The sequence below is a fragment of the Pollachius pollachius genome (assembly GCF_949987615.1).
Source record: "Pollachius pollachius genome assembly, chromosome: 20".
Lineage (NCBI taxonomy): Eukaryota > Metazoa > Chordata > Actinopteri > Gadiformes > Gadidae > Pollachius > Pollachius pollachius.
In genome coordinates, this window is record NC_136953.1 from 3,172,932 (window position 1) to 3,190,083 (window position 17,152).

Here is a 17,152-nt window from a genome sequence, read left to right on the forward strand (position 1 = left end):
ATTTTGAGTGAAAACCTCCTTCCATCAGCAAGGGCACTGAAGATGAAACGTGGCTGGGTCTTTCAGCATGACAATGACCCCAAACACACCGCCCGGGCAACGAAGGAGTGGCTTCGTAAGAAGCATTTCAAGGTCCTGGAGTGGCCTAGCCAGTCTCCAGATCTCAACCCCATAGAAAATCTTTGGAGGGAGTTGAAAGTCTGTGTTGCCCAGCAAAGGCCAAAAAACATCACTGCTCTAGAGGAGATCTGCATGGAGGAATGGGCCAAAATACCAGCAGCAATGTGTGAAAACCTTGTTAAGACTTACAGAAAACGTTTGACCTCTGTCATTGCCAACAAAGGGCATGTAACAAAGTATTGAGATGACCTTTTGTTATTGACCAAATACTTATTTTCCACCATAATTTGCAAATAAATTCTTTAAAAATCAGACAATGTGATTTTCTATATATTTTTTTTCATTTTGTCTCTCATAGCTGAGGTATACCTATGATGAAAATTACAGGCCTCTCTCATCTTTTTAAGTGGGAGAACTTGCACAATTGGTGGCTGACTAAATACTTTTTTGCCCCGCTGTATATATAAAACAAGACAAAGATTTTGTGCATCACAAACATCTATTCGGTTAATGTTACTTTATCCCTCTACTATCGTAGTGGTTGTGATACTCCTTATCACGCGTGAATTCATTTTGCTAAGTACCTGGTACCCTATCAGACCATCTATCTAAAACAAGGGAGAAGAAAACAGGCTTTATAACAAATGTATTAAAACAATTATATATATATATATATATATATATATATATAATTAATAATTTTAATCATACACACACCACCCAATCAGCTCTTCCCCAGCTTCTTCTTCCAGCGTGCGCACTTAAGAGCCGCCTCGGAGTGGCGCTGTCGGAGACTCCCCTCTTCGCCCTCCAGGTGTCCGCAGGCGTCCACCTGCTCCTCAAAGTCCCTGAGCAGATCCATGTTTGCCAGCATGCCGCAGCGCTGCCTCAGGTCCAGGGCTTGGGAGCGCAGGCGGCTGCGGGCCCTCTTGGCCCCCGTGAGCAGCTCCCTCTTCTGGGCCAGCAGGCCCTCCCAGTGGGCCAGCTGGGCGCTCTTGGCCTGGTTCTCCGCCTGGATCCACTGGAGGTTCTCCCTGATGTGAACCGTGACCTGGGCAGAGGAGGAGAGGGAATGGAGAATGATGGAAGGGAACTCTGTGCAAAGAGAGAGGTAGAGGTACCATGATGGGGCTACCTTAATACCCATACTGTAGAGTTGGAGGAGGTACCATCATGGGGCTACCTTAATACCATAGAGAGGTGCAGGTGTACCTGCATGGTGCTACCTTTATAACCATAGAGGTGGAGGAGGTACCATCATGGGGCTACCTTAATACCCATGGAGATGGAGGAGCTTTCCCCATGGTGCTACCTTTATACCCATAGAGGTGGAGGTACCTCCATGGTGCTACCTTTATACCATACAGAGGTGGAGGTGTACCTCCATGGTGCTACCTTTATACCCATAGAGGTGGAGGTACCTCCATGGTGCTACCTTTATACCCATAGTGGTGGAGGTACCTCCATGGTGCTACCTTTATACCCATAGTGGTGGAGGTACCTCCATGGTGCTACCTTTATACCCATAGTGGTGGAGGTACCTCCATGGTGCTACCTTTATACCATAGAGAGGTGGAGGTGTACCTCCATGGTGCTACCTTTATACCATAGAGAGGTGGAGGTGTACCTCCATGGTGCTACCTTTATACCATAGAGAGGTGGAGGTGTACCTGCATTGTGCTTGCATAGTTCTTCCGTATCTTCCGCAGATCCTCGTCACACTTCTCCGCCAGCAGCTGCCTCTCCTTCCTCTGCTCTACCATCTGCAGCATGTCGGACACGTTCTCCGTCTGCGGCTGGGTGCGGCTCTTCTTCTTGGACTGGACGTCCGCCATCTTGGCGGCGACCAGCTCGTCCACGCACTTCTGCTCCCGCCCCAGGACCTCGTCGACGCCGGCGTGCTCCGCCTGTGGCCCCGGGGCCGTCATGGCCGTGTGGCGTTTGAGGGCCACGAGTTCCCGCCATTCGGATTCCACTTGCTGTGGGGGAACGAAAGGGGGGAGTTAGATAGTCTGTTGGTTGGTTCCAGGAGCCCGTCCACAGCGGGGCCGGGATTGGTACACGCATCCCCAAAAGATGTGTTTGGCCACCCCCTAGTGCCCACCATTTACACTTGTGGAAATGGTGGGTACATTTTGTTTGTTTGTTTGTGTGTGTCTATGTGTGCGTGTGTCTGTCTGTCTGTCTGTCTGTGTTTGGTTCTAGGGTCGTTCTAGTTACATTGGATCAACCGCTGCCAGACTCACCTGCTGCAACTCTTGGGTCTGTAACTCCCTCATTTCCGCCTGCGCTTTCTTGAGGTCACCCAGTTGGGTCAGGTAGGTTTCATAGCTCTGCTGGAGCTCATCCAACGGCTGAATCCCCTCTTCTGGCTGGCCGTCTCCTCCGGTATCTTTCCAAAACACTAAGTTCTCTGCGATCTTGGTTTGCAGTTCCCCGCTGTGCTGAAGGAGCTCTTCCCTCTCAGCACACAGCTGGTCATAGAGTCGCGCGTACGCCCCTTCTTCGCAGACACCTTCCTCCTCGTGCCCGTCGCTCGAGGCTTCCTGCTCGGGGGTCTCCCGATCACCCTCCCCGGGGGACTCGGACCCGACACTGTCCTCACGGGAGAGCGGGTCCGTCTCAGGAGGGGCCTCGTCGCCATCTTCCAAAACCAAGCTGGCGCTGCTGATGTCCGGGTCGTTCCGGTCATCATTGTGTTCCCCGTCTCCTCCTGGTTCTGTAGGTTCAGCCTCTTCTGTAACCGTAGCAACAGAAGCCCGGCGCTCTTCAGCCTCTTCTGTAACCGTAGCAACAGAAGGCCCGCCCTCGTGCTCCGGGCCGGCTCCGAGACCCCCTGACTGTGTGTCTGGCTCTGTTGGCGTTCCTTCAATAGCCGTTTCCTCCTCATTGTGGAGAGGAGGTTTGAACAGCTCTTCAGATGAATCGATCGAAGTTGCTTCGTTTATGTTCTCGTTATCTGACTCAGAGTTTTCGTTCTCCAACTTGTGGTCATTTTCATTTTGATCTATTCCCTCTGCTTCCTCCATTTGGGTCATAAGTTGAAAAAAGTCAGGCAAGTTCGAAATATGTCATTCTATAATAGCATAATCGTATTATACTTTTTGTGATAATTGCATACCTTTAAAACAACCTTTTCAAACGAGGTCAGGTTAGTTCTTGTGTGCCTTTAGTCGTGGGTGACAACCATTCATGTTATCTCCAGTTGTCGTGGAAACGTTAGGTCTGTGAGCCAATCACAATCACTCGCCTCACCGCTCATTAATGTTCATGAGGAAACGAGTAACGTTTTAAACGTATACAATTATCACAACAAGTTTAATAAGATTATACTTTTTGTGATCATTTTGTACGTTTAAAATGCTACCAATTCAAACGAAGTCAGGTTATAATTGTTATTATTATTTATTCGTCGGTGACAACCATTCATGTTGTCTCCAATTGTCTTCAAACGTCAGTTATCTGAGCCAATCACAACCGCTCACCGCACGCTCATGAATATTCATGAGGCAAAGAGTCATCGGCGCAGCAAAGACAACCGCCAGTGCGCATGCGCTGCGTCATCCAACAACAAGCGGAGCAGCGAGCAAACATGGCCGACCTCGGGAAGAAGAAGTACTGCGTGAACTGCCTTGCAGACGTCACCAACCTGCGGCTCCGCTGCACCGACTGCCCCGACATCGAGCTGTGCCCCGAGTGCTTCTCGGCCGGTGCGGAGATAGGGACCCACCGGAGGTGGCACGGCTACCAGCAGGTGGACGGCGGCCGCTTCCCCCTCTGGGGTCCGGAGGCGGAGGGAGGCTGGACCGGCAGGGAGGAGCAGGCGCTGCTCGATGCCATCGAGCAGTATGGCTTTGGAAACTGGGTATTTGTCACTTTAAGTTTGCGTGTTTGGTTTTTGTTCACTTTAGATTACTGATTAATTATTCACATTTCTGGTTATAATCTGTAAGCAGGGTATTGTCACTGTATGACATACAGTATATAAACAACCTCAGCAAGTACTATTGTTTTAAGAAACCGAAATGAGTCTGTGTATATTATCTGTGGACCGAAAGAGAAGTTTTTGTGTATTATAAAAAATATTAAGCTATTGCTTTGTTTGCCTGGGGTTTATTTGCCAATCCACCTCTATTTGATGCATGCATGAGTCAAAGAGTCTGCACACATCTAAAGAGAATGGATGTTTTGGGGGGAAAAAGATGAGCAACTTGTGAATGACGAATATAGGAGTTGTATCCGTCAAGTTAACAGTACACATGCAATGTACATGTTATAGGGCGATCGATTTTGCTTCTTAATGTAAGATCTTAAACATTTAGATAAACTGTTTATTTCAATATTTTCACTGGAAATTGAAGTCACAGATGTATAAATAGTATACTGCTACAATAGTATGCGGCTTATAGATTGTGCGTAAATAATGTGTTGTTAATAATCTTTACTCTAGGCGAGGACCAATCCCAATTCCTTTACCTGATAAAATATCAATAGTTATTTAAATTTCTACGTTGGTCGTTTCCTCCATCGATCCCCCTTAACGCGTGTCGCTTGTGTTTCCCCTCGCTTCCCAGGAGGACATGGCCACGCACGTGGGTGCCTCGCGGACGCCCCAGGAGGTCATGGAGCACTACGTCACCATGTACATCCACGGCAACCTGGGCAAGGCCTGCATCCCCGACAACATCCCCAACCGCGTCACGGACCACACCTGTCCCAGCGGGGGGCCCCTGTCCCCGTCCCTCACCACCCCGCTGCCCCCGCTGGACGTGTCCCTCGCCGAGCAGCAGCAGCTGGGCTACATGCCACTGCGGGACGACTATGAGGTGGAGTACGACCAGGACGCCGAGAAGCTCATCAGCGGCCTGTCGGTGAACTACGACGACGAGGATGTGGATATCGAGATGAAGCGTGCCCACGTCGACATGTACGTGCGCAAGCTGCGCGAGCGCCAGCGCCGCAAGAACGTGGCCCGTGACTACAGCCTGGTGCCGGCCTTCCTCGGCCGCGACAAGAAGGACAAGGAGAGGCCGGGGGGAGGAGGAGGAGGAGGAGGAGGAGGAGTAGGAGGAGGTACGGCTGGGAGCACGGTGGCGGCGGCGGTGGGTGGAGGGAGTGGTGGAGGAGTAGGAGGAGGAGGAGGTGCGGTGGCAGGGACGGCAGGACCAGGGTCGGGAGCCACTGCCCTGGGTGGCGTCTCCTCCGGGATCCTCGCGGCTATGGGAGCCGGTAGCGGCGGCGGGGCCGGCGCCCCAACCACTCCCAAGCGCAAGATCGCCAAGGAGGAAAAGGAGCAGCGGGCGCGCCTGCGGGTGCTCTGCCAGTTCATGGCTCACCGGGAGTTCGAGGAGTTCTTCGACAACGTGCACAAGGAGCGCGCGCTGCGGGCCAAGGTGCGCGAGCTGCAGCGCTACCGCCGCAACGGCATCGCGCGGCTGGACGAGGCGGCCGAGTACGAGGCGGCGCGGCACAAGCGCGAGAAGCGCAAGGAGAACGTCAAGGGCGTGTCGCTGTCATCGAAGCGGGGGGGCGGAGGGGCGGGGTTGGCCGGAGGGGGCGGGGCGCCGGGGTCCGGGGGCGTGCTCGGGATTGGAGCTGGCGGGGCGGGCATTGGAGGAGGCGGAGGAGGGGGCGTGGCGGGGATGAAAGAAGAGGGCAAGGACGGGGAGTTTGCAGCCATCGAGAACCTGGGGGGCTTCGAGCTGCTGTCGGACCGCGAGAAGGTGCTGTGCAGCTCGCTGAACCTCAGCCCGGGGCGCTACCTCACCGTCAAGACCCTCATCATCAAGGACCACCTGCAGAAGAGGCAGGGCATCCCGGCAAAGAGCCGCCTGCCCGGCTACCTGGACAAGGTGCTCAGGAAGCGCATCCTCACCTTCCTGACGGAGAGCGGCTGGATCTCGCGGGACGCCTCCTAACAGCGGGACGTCCCCGCCGTCGTTTGTTTATTGGCTGTCGGTGAGAGAGACGATTACCGGTCGGGCCGTGCTTGCTCGTGAGAATTGTACCCCCCCCCCCCCCTTTTCAAAGTATAACTTGAATAATTGCAAGGAGAGAACAAACAACATTTTGAATTTAAGTATTTCCAGTATTTTCATACAAATGGTAACGGTGAAATCATAGGCCTTTATTTTTGCATTAAAGTACAGAGACCCTATGGTAATATGAATTAAACAGTGGTTTACATGGTGTGTCTGCATCACTGAGGGTTGACTCTCATTGACATAGAAACTGAGAAGGTTCAGGCTGAACACTGACCCAGCCAGTGACTGTTGTCTTTATTATGGCAGCTCATAATGGACGATGTTGATTTGTGTTGGAGACTGTGATCACCTAACATAACCTTTCAGCGCTGAAAGCCGAGAGGGATTGAAATTAATATTTCCATTGAACGTAAAAGGAGGTTATTCTGGAAGGCACAGAGATGGAACTATGGCTCCAATGGAGCCCTGGAATTATTAAAGTTTGCTAGAACAGTTGTTTTTATATCTAAAGCTTTTGCATTTCGGCACCCAGTAGATCAAAAGTCGGATAAGACCTAGCTTAATTTGCTCAACAGACTGTGATAACATTGCTCTGATTCCCCCAGAGTACTTATAAAGAGAAAAGCCTAATCTTTAGGGCATTATATATTAAAAAAACAAACATTTTGGACACAATTTTGTCCCTGTCTCACCACGTACAGTCATTGTTTTAACTCATGGTTTGCTCTGTTTTGGTAATATAATGCATGGCTAGTGAGTCCTTTCATCTGTTCCATCTTCTTTTAATAGCGCCTTCTTCAAGGATGGAAAAAGGTGGTTGTGTCTTGACTTATGTTTTGTCACCCTGAAACACTGTGGCTCATTGCCAACCTCACATTCTGGATGTGCACCTTGGAAGTGCTGAGCAGTAACCAGTTCACTTGAATAGCTAATCAATAATATTCAAATGTCAGGTTATTAGTTGGTTTGGGCAAGTGGTTTGAAAAGTAGGTGTCATTGTTAAGCCTACAAGTGAAGTGTGTTTAATATTTGTTGATTGTCTTCCAATGCTTTCTCCCTCTGAGCCTATCATCGTCCAAATCGTCATTGTTCTTGTGAAGAGAGAAAAGGTCTCATAATGGGGTGTTTAAATGTTCATTGGGCACAGTGAAGATCATTTCCCTTCATCTGCAGTTGGGAAAAAAAGTTACTTTAGACAGGGAGCTAGGTGGGATTAATTGGATAGGTGAATGACAGATCCAGAATGTGTGTGGTCTTTTGTCAGGACTGTCCGGACCTGTACAAAGATGCTACATTTGCACACAAAAAGCATGATTAATACTTTTTCTCAAAGATCCCCCATACCATCCGTATGTTTTGGGCAGTGGGTACGTCGTCGTATGTACGTGGAGGCTTTCCTGCATTTTGACCATGGCAGTTTTTTTTCATTGTTTAAGTGAGGGGACTCCTTTTTCATTGGCTAGTACGGTTGGTTCCTTTGAACATAATACGTGATTGTGTAACGGTCTTCTTCTTTCCTACTGTGGAAAGAAAGCCATCGCTGTCTCGAGTAATTGACCAAAATGTTGTGATTCTGCATGTGAAGCTAGCTGTTGGGTTCCCCATAAGATTCCCTTCATGTATACATGTCTCTGAAAAAATAGCAATTCAAATTGCTCAATATTGTTTCATGTTTTGGGGGAATATATTTTCTATTATACGTTGTGCTGGATTTCTTCTTTTAGACATGCAACAACTTTGTAAATAATTTTGTACGATAAATCTGAGAAGAGGTTAAAATACTGACCTGTGAAATGTACAGTATTTTATTTCAGAATTGTATAGCTTTTGTAATTAAGACCAGCAAATGTAGGAGGGTGTGTAAAATCCATTTTTCTAAACCTCCGTCTAGTCATGGCATGTTGTCGAGCTGTTCCATTTTATACCAATAGTTTATTCATAAGTCTATATAAACTTACATTTGTGCGTTTTTGCTGTTCTATTAACTGTGGTTGCACATGACACGGTGTGTATGTTTTTGTATTAAAAAGGTGCAAATGCTTTATACTTTCAAATCTGCCTGTTCATTCGTCAACAGGTTTGACAACTATTTCCTCAGCATCTCACTGATACTGACCATTAACCTGCTTTTGCTGAGGCATCTATCACTACTTTAAGCACAGGTTAGTTAGCAGTAGAACTCTAAAAATGATCTCATCACAACCCTGCTTGGTTTCATATTGTCAATTAGAAAACAATCTAATTTAGGCTGAACTAAGCTCAACTCCCTACATGCACTCAAGGTGTTGAATGAAAGCTTCCACCCATTTAAATGTTAAGTTTTTACACAACACTCTTAACTTCCAAAACACAGTTGACATCCTTTGTCCATTAACCAAATTCTGTTATAAAGGGGAGGACGAAACAAAAATTACATCCTTTTTGAAGTCTACATATTTATTTAGATGCTGTAGTACTGGAGATTGCTTTGCTAAACAACCTTACAGGACGGTGATATTCCAAACACTCAACACCAACATGACAAATCTTCCCATGATGACGTTGAAATGACCATGGTGTTATCTAAACAGCCAACAGTTCAAGATAAGTTTCCGTCCACAGTTACATCCCAATGGCTTGTTCTCAATTCTTCAGTCCCCCATAAAATGCACATGATAAATGACAAAACAATGTTTATTTTTAAACATACATTAAATATGTTTATATAGTCAACTAAAATCTCTGGAATGAACCCAAAATGCTACATATCTAATAGCATTCTGACAGGTGTACTTCTGGTTTCACGTGTAGCCCAATAAAACATTGTAGGAAATCTCACCAAACCATCTTGGTTCTAAAAATAGTTCAAGCATCCGTTTCAGTGAAGATTTCTGAAATCTCCAAAAAAGCATGAAGACTCCTCTTCAGGTGTGGAATTTTTATTTTTATTTTATGGATTTGTTTCCTGCAATGATGTATCTACAATGTGTACACCATCCATGGATGTTAGAGGTCACCCAAACTCTCAAGTCAAATGAATTATACACGACTTTAGACTGAAATCTGACGAGAAATACTATGGCTGTACAGATCAGATCCAGAAAAGTGTTCAAAAAAACCAAACTGGATTGGATGTGTAGCATTCCCAGAAAGGCTTCAGTCCGAGTCGATTCCCAGCCAGTCTTTCCCAGGTATCACTAGACGGGCAGAGTGGAGCTCCATCAGTCCTCTGTACCTGGATCATTTCTCTTTGCATTGAGGTAAACCCTTCCTTTTAGGGTGCTTTGGCCACGCCCACCAGCGCCGGCCGCAGGGTGCGCCCGTGGAGCTTGTAGCCCACCTTGGTCACCACGGCGACAGTGCCGGGGACCTTGCCGTCGACGGGCGCGTGGAAGAGCGCCTCGTGCTCGTAGGGGTCAAACTTCTGCCCGTCGGGGTTGATCTTGACCAGGCCGTGCTTGGTGAACACCTTCTGGACCTGCGCCTCCGTCATCACCAGCCCGTCGTACAAGCTCTTCAGGTGGGGGTTCCTCGCCGTCACCTCCTCCTTGGGCACGCTCTCTGTGGCCTTCTCCAGGATGTCCGCCACCTCCAGCAGGTCCTTGCATAAGCCCTGGACGCCTGGGTGGGGGGAGAGGGCTTGTTATACGTTTTGGTTTTATAGCACTATTCTAAATGATTAAAGCGGTGCCATTATGCTTTTTTCAACTTTTCCCTTTCCTTTAGACTGTAATATGGCGTTTGTATACATGTCTGATACACTAGAAAAATATAAGTCTGAGCCAGGGGGAGCAATCATGCCCACCGAGAATGCCCCTCAATAAGTGATGAAAAAATAAAGGGGTATTTGTAACATACAGGCATGTAACCCTATTTTAGTAGTACCCCTAAATGTAATTAGTAACCCTAAAAAGCATGATATGGGTTCTTTAATATCAAATAGTGAAACACAAACAAGGACATATCAATTAAACAGAGTTGCATTGAGACATTCTAAAAGCATTAAAATTAAGAGGAACAAGGTCATCATAGAGGTGAGGAAAGTCGGATCCAATTTTACAAAGGTGTGTGTTCAGTGATGCATTGAAAGAGGGAATGTGTTCCAGGTGATGTGTATAAGCAACGGTGGGTGGGGTACGTTCAAGAGGCAGTGAGTGGTTGTGTGGCGGTGGTGGACCCTACCATATAGTTTTGCGTCCTCGACCATCTTCTGACTCCTGACCCGCAGGTTCTCTGTGTCTGCGAGTGCTCGCTTGTACTTTTCCTTGAAGAAACACAGAAAGATATGGAAGGTTAATAGGCTACAAAAAAAATTTGTAATACAAAATGTACTACAAATGTCATTGGGCGATTATTATGATCAGGTCACATGGAATGAAATATGACCAGTACCAGTATCAGTACCCCCAAGATATAAATTGTATAGTAATGTATGGTTTCAATAATTTAGCATAATCTGCTCAACATGGTTTCATGTTTTGGGGGAAATATTTTCTATTATACGTTGTGTAGTTCTTCTAATAGACATGTAATAACTTTGTTAATCACTTTCTACGATAAATCAGAGAAAAGAGGTAAAAGTACCGACCTGTAAAAATGTACAGTATTTTATTTCAGAATTGTACAGCTTGGCCAACATCAACTTTTCATATTGTTAACTTTTAAATGCTTGAGATAGGTGGTTCGTCAGATTTAAAAAAATCTAAAAATGTACATCCAATGATCCAACTCACTGTGACTTCCTTGAGCTGCCCTTCAAGATGGCTCTTCTCCTCTGCGGCACTCTGCTCCGGCTTCTCGGCCTCGTCCTCCGGTCCCTGGCCGTTCTGGCGCTGGGCGGCCGTACATAACCACCGAGGGGACGACCTGATAGGGCAATTAGATGCAATTATGGGAGAATCTGACGCACATGAGGGCATGTTGATGTTAGGACAGGAAGGCTCTGTTGGTGCGTTTAGTACACTTTTATGTTGTTTTATATATTATATGTTCTAAATAAATGTATATGGATGGTATTCCAGACAATATTACATGCCTGTCCTCCTTGTTTAAAAAAACTAACCCAAAGCTCCTCAAGATCTAACCAATTATCCAGGACATCACCATGTCTGGTTATGTCATCATCTCCGTCCCGGGTTCAATACCCGGTCAGAACTACGAATTCTGATCGATTGACTCAACGCTAGACACTTGTTGTATTATATGGCACACGCCAATATACTGAACATGTGACCTTGTGTAAGAAAATATGTAAAGGATAAATTGGTCCACTGTTATAACACCCTGGTTGCTGAGGACTTGGGGAGTAATACCCATAAAAATACATGAATACATTAATACACCTGTATCATTTGAACCCTTACAGCAAGACGAACCCTTTATGACGATGTATTTAACACAAGTTTACCTTGATAATGAAGGTGAAGCCAGAAAGAGGTAGCTCTGTCTCGCTGCTCGCATACACAGGTTCGCCATTTTCGCAGTGAACACACGATAACGGGACAGACAAGCACGCTGGCAGAAGCCAGACGATACGAACCAATCAAAACCATGGTAGGAGGTGTTACAAAGACGTTCGGCCAATCGGCTCGGCTCTAGTGTGACGGTGCTGTGAGGTTTGGTTGAGGGTGACGTTAAAGGTGAAACGGTGCACGTGACCCAAGGACGATTTGGTTGTATCACTTTAAGTTCAAACCTTAAGCAATAGCTACGCAACACCGTGTTATAACAGTGTTAACCTCTCTTTTACACACACGCACACACACACGCACACACACGCACGCACGCACGTGTGCGTGTACACTTCTCAATGCTTGGGGGAGCATTGAAAGGTCTAGGTGGGAAGACGGAGGGAACCACTTCGGGGGTCCGGGGTCCCCCCAATAGAAATGAGAGCCTTTTAAAACTTCCTGCTTTTCTCAACAACCTCATCATGAAATGATTATTAATGAACATTTTGGCTATTTTTCTCTTCTTATTAAGCCCTAATGGCAAGATGTGAGATACAATATATCAATTGCATTCGAACCATTTAATTTCATTACATTTCTTACCCACCTACGCCCCCACCCCACCCTCTTCTAATAGGAGGTCAACTATATATTTATTCCCCTTACAACTAATTTTGTAAATCTCCCAGACCGAGAATCTCAAGAGGCATAGAGCAAAGCAAGCCGAATAGTAATACCCCATCATAGTGCACCCCTCTCTGACTTTTACTCAACCATTTCACCAAGTCCAAAAACACCATCCCATTTCAAATATAAAATATAACTGCAAGCGGTGATTAACGGGGTCCGATCAAAATTAAAAGTCAAGAACACACTAATGGAAGATATATAAATATGACATATAATTATAAATAAATAAATATAATTATATCACTTAATGCCGTACTGTGTCTTGGCAGTCCTATTCTTGGAAACTAATGAGCAATGTTGTGTTTCTTAAATGAGTGGCATTTACAGAATGTCATGTTCAGCTTGTTCATAATGCTCTAATCAGGATTCCAACTCTTAACCTAAGGAACACCAGTACACGTCATTATCCCGATGAGCCACTGACATTGCTGAACTGCATGAAGCCTCATACACATTGAGAAAATCTTGATTGATAAGCACACAACATCAAGAAAACTCCAAGCACACATTTCACAAAAGAATTAAGGGCTTTCTTAAAATAGTACAGATCTGAAAACTTGCACTGTTAATGGTGTCCCCCTAATGATAGCCGTATGGTATTATACAATAACAAAATGGTCATAGCCATGATTTGGTTGAGACTGTGGACGTTTGGCTTTTCTATGAAATTGTGGGAAAAGCAAACATTTTTAGAGCAGAAGACCAGGGTGAAAAAGATGCATCTGATTTAAGAAATTAATATGATGAAAGAATTTTGAGTCCAGGTCAATCTATAAGGAGAAACATGGCTAGTTCATATTTTTTTTAAATAGCACCACCTTTGGGTGCAGTACCACAATTTGGGTTTATGGGTAGTGGGGGGTATTGGTATCCACCTAATAATAGTCGTATGTTTTTTATACAATAACTAAATAGTCAAATAAGAAAAATGGGCTAACTGCCCCAACTTTATTGGCCAATATTTCTCAAATGGAACTAAATAAAACAAATTCTGTTGGATGATTTTTGTGAGGCTTGGTCTAACGATTTTATGTGGCGATTTTGGTGAATTTTTTATTATTTTTGTAGCCTGTGAATCTTTTTATCATGTTTAGGGCATAAGACCCAGGTTTTATAAATGCATCTGATTCTAGAGATTAATAATCTGAAGGAATGTTGAGTCCAGGTCATTCTGATGAGGAGAATTAAGCCTAATCCATGATTTTCTACAATTGCCCCACCTTTGGGTGCAGTACCACACATTTAGGTTTATGGGTAGTGTGGGTTATTGGTAACCATACCTGAAAAAACCGACTTACGGTATAGGCTGCAGTATGACTTTTACAGAATTTGAGGGGAAAAAAACATGTTACAGAAACAATAGGGGACCAAGCAGCTTCGCTGCTCAGACCCCTGTACCTGTAATTGCCACTCGAGAATCACAACATTGAACTTCACCTGAAATTCATCAGGCAATCAACATTCCGACTCATTCGTTTCCAAGAATCGGACTGCCAAGACACAGTATGGCATTAAGGGGAACTTCATTAACCATTTTTCCTTCATATTCTTAACTCTGTCATATTTATATTTCTTCCGTTAGTGTTCTTGACTACAAATGTTTAATTTCCCCAGAATTTCAAAGATATGCTTTTAAAAAAGCCCATATTTCACCTGAGAAATGTGTGCTTGGAGGTTTCTGGATGTTGTATGCTTATCAATAGACATTTTCACCATGTGAATGAGGCTGAAAAACAGGTTTATCAGTGGCTCAATGGGATAATGCCTAAAGGTGATCCTTAGGTTGAGAGTTCGAATCCCAATTATAGCATGCTGAACATGACATTCGGCCATTACTTTGCAGCTCACCTGAAAGCCGAGGGATAGTATTGCATTAAGTGGAACATCTTCATCAACATCTTTCCTTCTTAATTATTTGTCATATTTATATATCTTCCATTAGTGTGTTCTAGACTATTAATTTTGCTTGGACCCCGTTAATCACCACTTGCGGTTATATTTTTTATTTATGTTGATCATGTTTGTTTGGGTACAAGGGAAGGGGCATAACCCACAAGTAGTCAGCCCATGATTAGTTACTTGTGTCTACCCTCAATCATTTCTACCCAAACTGTATATAATAATAACATTTATATTTGGCTCTGGTTACATATGATTTTCTGTAAATGTCTATTCATTATATCTAAATTCTATTTTCTTTTATTCTTATACCTGGTCCTCCTCTACTACTTGCTGCTGTGTTTTCCCCTCTGTGATAATAAAGTAATTAATAAAGTCCCCTCCATCATATCTTATTTTCCCAACGTCTCTGTAGTACAGTGACTGACCACCAGAGGTCAGCAGATCCAAACAGAGGGAATTCTGGCGCCTAGGCAGGACCCATTAAGGAGAGAACATGGAATAGAAGCAAAGACTAGAGGTGAGTGACAGTAAGCCTATTGTGTTTACGGATTTTTATGGCCAATTTAGGCATGAAAAACAGAAGAGTTTCAGTTGATGATCATTAATAGGTCTGTGGAAACACTAGCATTGATGTTGTGAATTCAGGAAATCACAAAAACGTAAAATGATCTTAAGAAATTCTCTTGAGAATGAGTGTTTTTCCAGCCCCCACAATTAATTACTTCATGAGAAAGTTAAGGCATGATCTATTTTAATTTACTCGCCTTATTCATTTTTTAATGTCTTGTGTATAATTTTGTATTATACCAACATTGATCAAAACACCAGATTTGATGACTAAATGAATAAGCCATCTCTATATGGATAAGAACAAAAGAGCAATACAAAATCAAACATACAACCGCGGGTCATAAAAATGTGATATATTGTGGTCATAACTTGGTTAAATTCATGTTCAGTATTAAAATATTCATAGACCAGTATATTTTCAACTCCCCACTGCACAACTCAACGCTGCAATTCTTTTTCTGTAGTAATAATAATATTGGGTGATCTTTTATATGTTTGGGTCTGTCCAGCTCTTAAATTGGCCCCTTTATTATCACACACACACACACACACACACACACACACACACACACACACACACACACACACACACACACACACACACACACACACACACCAACACACTTTAACACTCATTCTTTCAATCTTTTCCTTCTCAGGCCCCCCACCCTACCCCTTTCATTCCCATTCATGGCTCTGTCACATCCGACAAGGCGGAGCTAATTGATAAGCACACCGTTTCTCTCTCTCTTGGCTCCCCCCCCCCCTGCACCTCACACCTGTTCATCTGTGCCAGATCAGAAGCCCCTCGCGGTAGGAAGGAAGGAAAAGACAAATTATTAATTTTGCGAAAATTGGAGCAGCAGCAGTCTCTCGTTAGCGACTTTGTTTGGTGGCGTGAAGCCCCATTAACTCCCCACTCCGCGCGCCTTGTTTCTGCTTTGATGGCGCCTCGCAGCGGTGGGGAGATAACCGTGTCGTCCTTTTAGGGAAGAGATGACGGGTGTGTGATGCTCCAGCTGTCGCCTGGCACAGCTCCAACATCAGATAAACGTGCACCCTACTCCCCGATATAGCCGGCTCACTCTCTCCCTGTTGAGTTGACATACACCGCTACGCACTTTCCTCAGAGCAGGATAGTGTGTAGTGGCTAACCCCCCAAAAGATAGGCCTTAACTTGGTTCGTACCCCATTGTCTCCAGCCCCACCTGTAGGAAGCCAACCTCATCTCTTAAGGACATGTTCCGAACAAGTTGATTCGGGTGAAAGTGTTTATACAATGCAAGCCCATTATAGATGACTGACTCAAATTTACATAAATATATATATATATATATATATAGCAACATCACCATTACAAGTTTGAACTGGGCCATGGCCAGTGAGAGCCGTGTCTGTTGGGTGCCTATCTAGGCTAAGGATACAGTTGGCATGAATAGTCATAGAGAGGGGGGAGGGAGGGAGGGAGGGAGGGAGGGAGGGAGGGAGGGAGGGGGTGGAGAGCCGTCCTCAGGGACGATGATGAGTGCGGTTCAGAGCTGTCTCCTTTGTTTACCAGAGGAATCCGAGGAAATGAGCGTTTCTGGAGCATACGTCTCTCTAACGCCCTGTGTCATGAGGATCAAGAGGGGGGATGAGAGAGACAGAGAGAGAGACAGAAAGAGAGAGAGAGAAAGAGAGAGAGGGGGGGGGGGTGACGGAGAGTGAGGGAAAGGGGTGGGTGAGGGAGAAAGAGAGATAAGGCATGGAAGAAAGAAACAAAGCCTCTGCAATCATTACAGATAGGCAGTTGTTTTTAATACATTCCCAAAGACTTTCTGTGCTACAAGACAACATGTTCAAGGCTGTTCCATTATTCATCCACGGCAATCATCCCCGGCCTCTCCTAACCTCTCCCCTGTCTCATCCGACCAGACTAACAAGGCTTTTGCTGAATCACCCAGACGGTGTGTGTGTACAGGGTTATCAGGCACAAGGCAGCAGAGGTAATGGCTCACTGGGGGCCTCGATGATTTCGCCTTGCCCTGCGTTGTCGGGCATTACTAATGGATGACCAGCAGGGGGCAGAAAAACACATGTTTAATGGATGCTTTCGGCGCCTTACTGCGGGGCTGGGAATAACGTAGAGAATAATGGGGTGTATAATACGCATCTCTCTCTCTCTCTTGCTATGTCTCTTCCTGCCACATGCATTGTAGTGTCCGGACAAATTGAATGGGCTGAGAAGGAGTGGCACAGAATATAATAGACATACCACCACAACAAACAGCCCTTGCATGCCATTGTGGAGAATGTATACTACTATATCTATGTACAAAATGTGCTTAGTATATGCCAGATTAAGGAGGGTTCAACACACTGATACAATTGCAATAACAAACAACATAGAAGAGGATAGGATTAAGAGAGGGCATTTGTTTTTTGTTTTTTTATTAGATGATTTGCTGGATTATGAAT

General features: G+C 45.3%; 3 protein-coding genes across 3 annotated transcripts; 1 reads left to right on the forward strand and 2 right to left on the reverse strand.

Moving 5' to 3' along the window:
- Positions 1-844: 844 nt before the first annotated feature.
- Positions 845-3,158, reverse strand: cfap184 (cilia and flagella associated protein 184; the record flags this gene model as incomplete). The annotated part of the gene is made up of 3 exons (XM_079757610.1): positions 845-1,171; positions 1,791-2,099; positions 2,367-3,158. 3 exons carry the CDS (start codon positions 3,156-3,158, stop codon positions 845-847), a joined length of 1,428 nt encoding a protein of 475 aa, XP_079613736.1.
- A 538-nt stretch (positions 3,159-3,696) lies between these two features.
- On the forward strand, positions 3,697-8,132 carry tada2b (transcriptional adaptor 2B). The gene is made up of 2 exons (XM_079757666.1): positions 3,697-3,985; positions 4,695-8,132. Exons 1-2 carry the CDS (start codon positions 3,713-3,715, stop codon positions 6,036-6,038), a joined length of 1,617 nt encoding a protein of 538 aa, XP_079613792.1. The 5' UTR covers positions 3,697-3,712; the 3' UTR covers positions 6,039-8,132.
- Positions 8,133-8,557: 425 nt separating this feature from the next.
- Positions 8,558-11,560, reverse strand: grpel1 (GrpE-like 1, mitochondrial). The gene is made up of 4 exons (XM_079758457.1): positions 11,491-11,560; positions 10,817-10,949; positions 10,266-10,347; positions 8,558-9,704 (listed from the first exon to the last, which is right to left on the reverse strand). Exons 1-4 carry the CDS (start codon positions 11,556-11,558, stop codon positions 9,358-9,360), a joined length of 630 nt encoding a protein of 209 aa, XP_079614583.1. The 5' UTR covers positions 11,559-11,560; the 3' UTR covers positions 8,558-9,357.
- Between the last annotated feature and the right edge of the window lie 5,592 nt (positions 11,561-17,152).

Bases quoted from the DNA above. Each gene is read 5' to 3' on its own strand.
- tada2b (XM_079757666.1), top strand. From the start codon at position 3,713: ATGGCCGACCTCGGGAAGAAGAAGTACTGCGTGAACTGCCTTGCAGAC. The intron at 3,986-4,694 runs GTATTTGTCACT...CTCGCTTCCCAG, and splicing joins AGTATGGCTTTGGAAACTGG to GAGGACATGGCCACGCACGT.
- grpel1 (XM_079758457.1), bottom strand. From the start codon at position 11,558: ATGGCGAACCTGTGTATGCGAGCAGCGAGACAGAGCTACCTCTTTCTG. The intron at 10,950-11,490 runs GTAAACTTGTGT...TTGCCCTATCAG, and splicing joins GCTTCACCTTCATTATCAAG to GTCGTCCCCTCGGTGGTTAT. The intron at 10,348-10,816 runs GTGAGTTGGATC...TGTTTCTTCAAG, and splicing joins GGCAGCTCAAGGAAGTCACA to GAAAAGTACAAGCGAGCACT.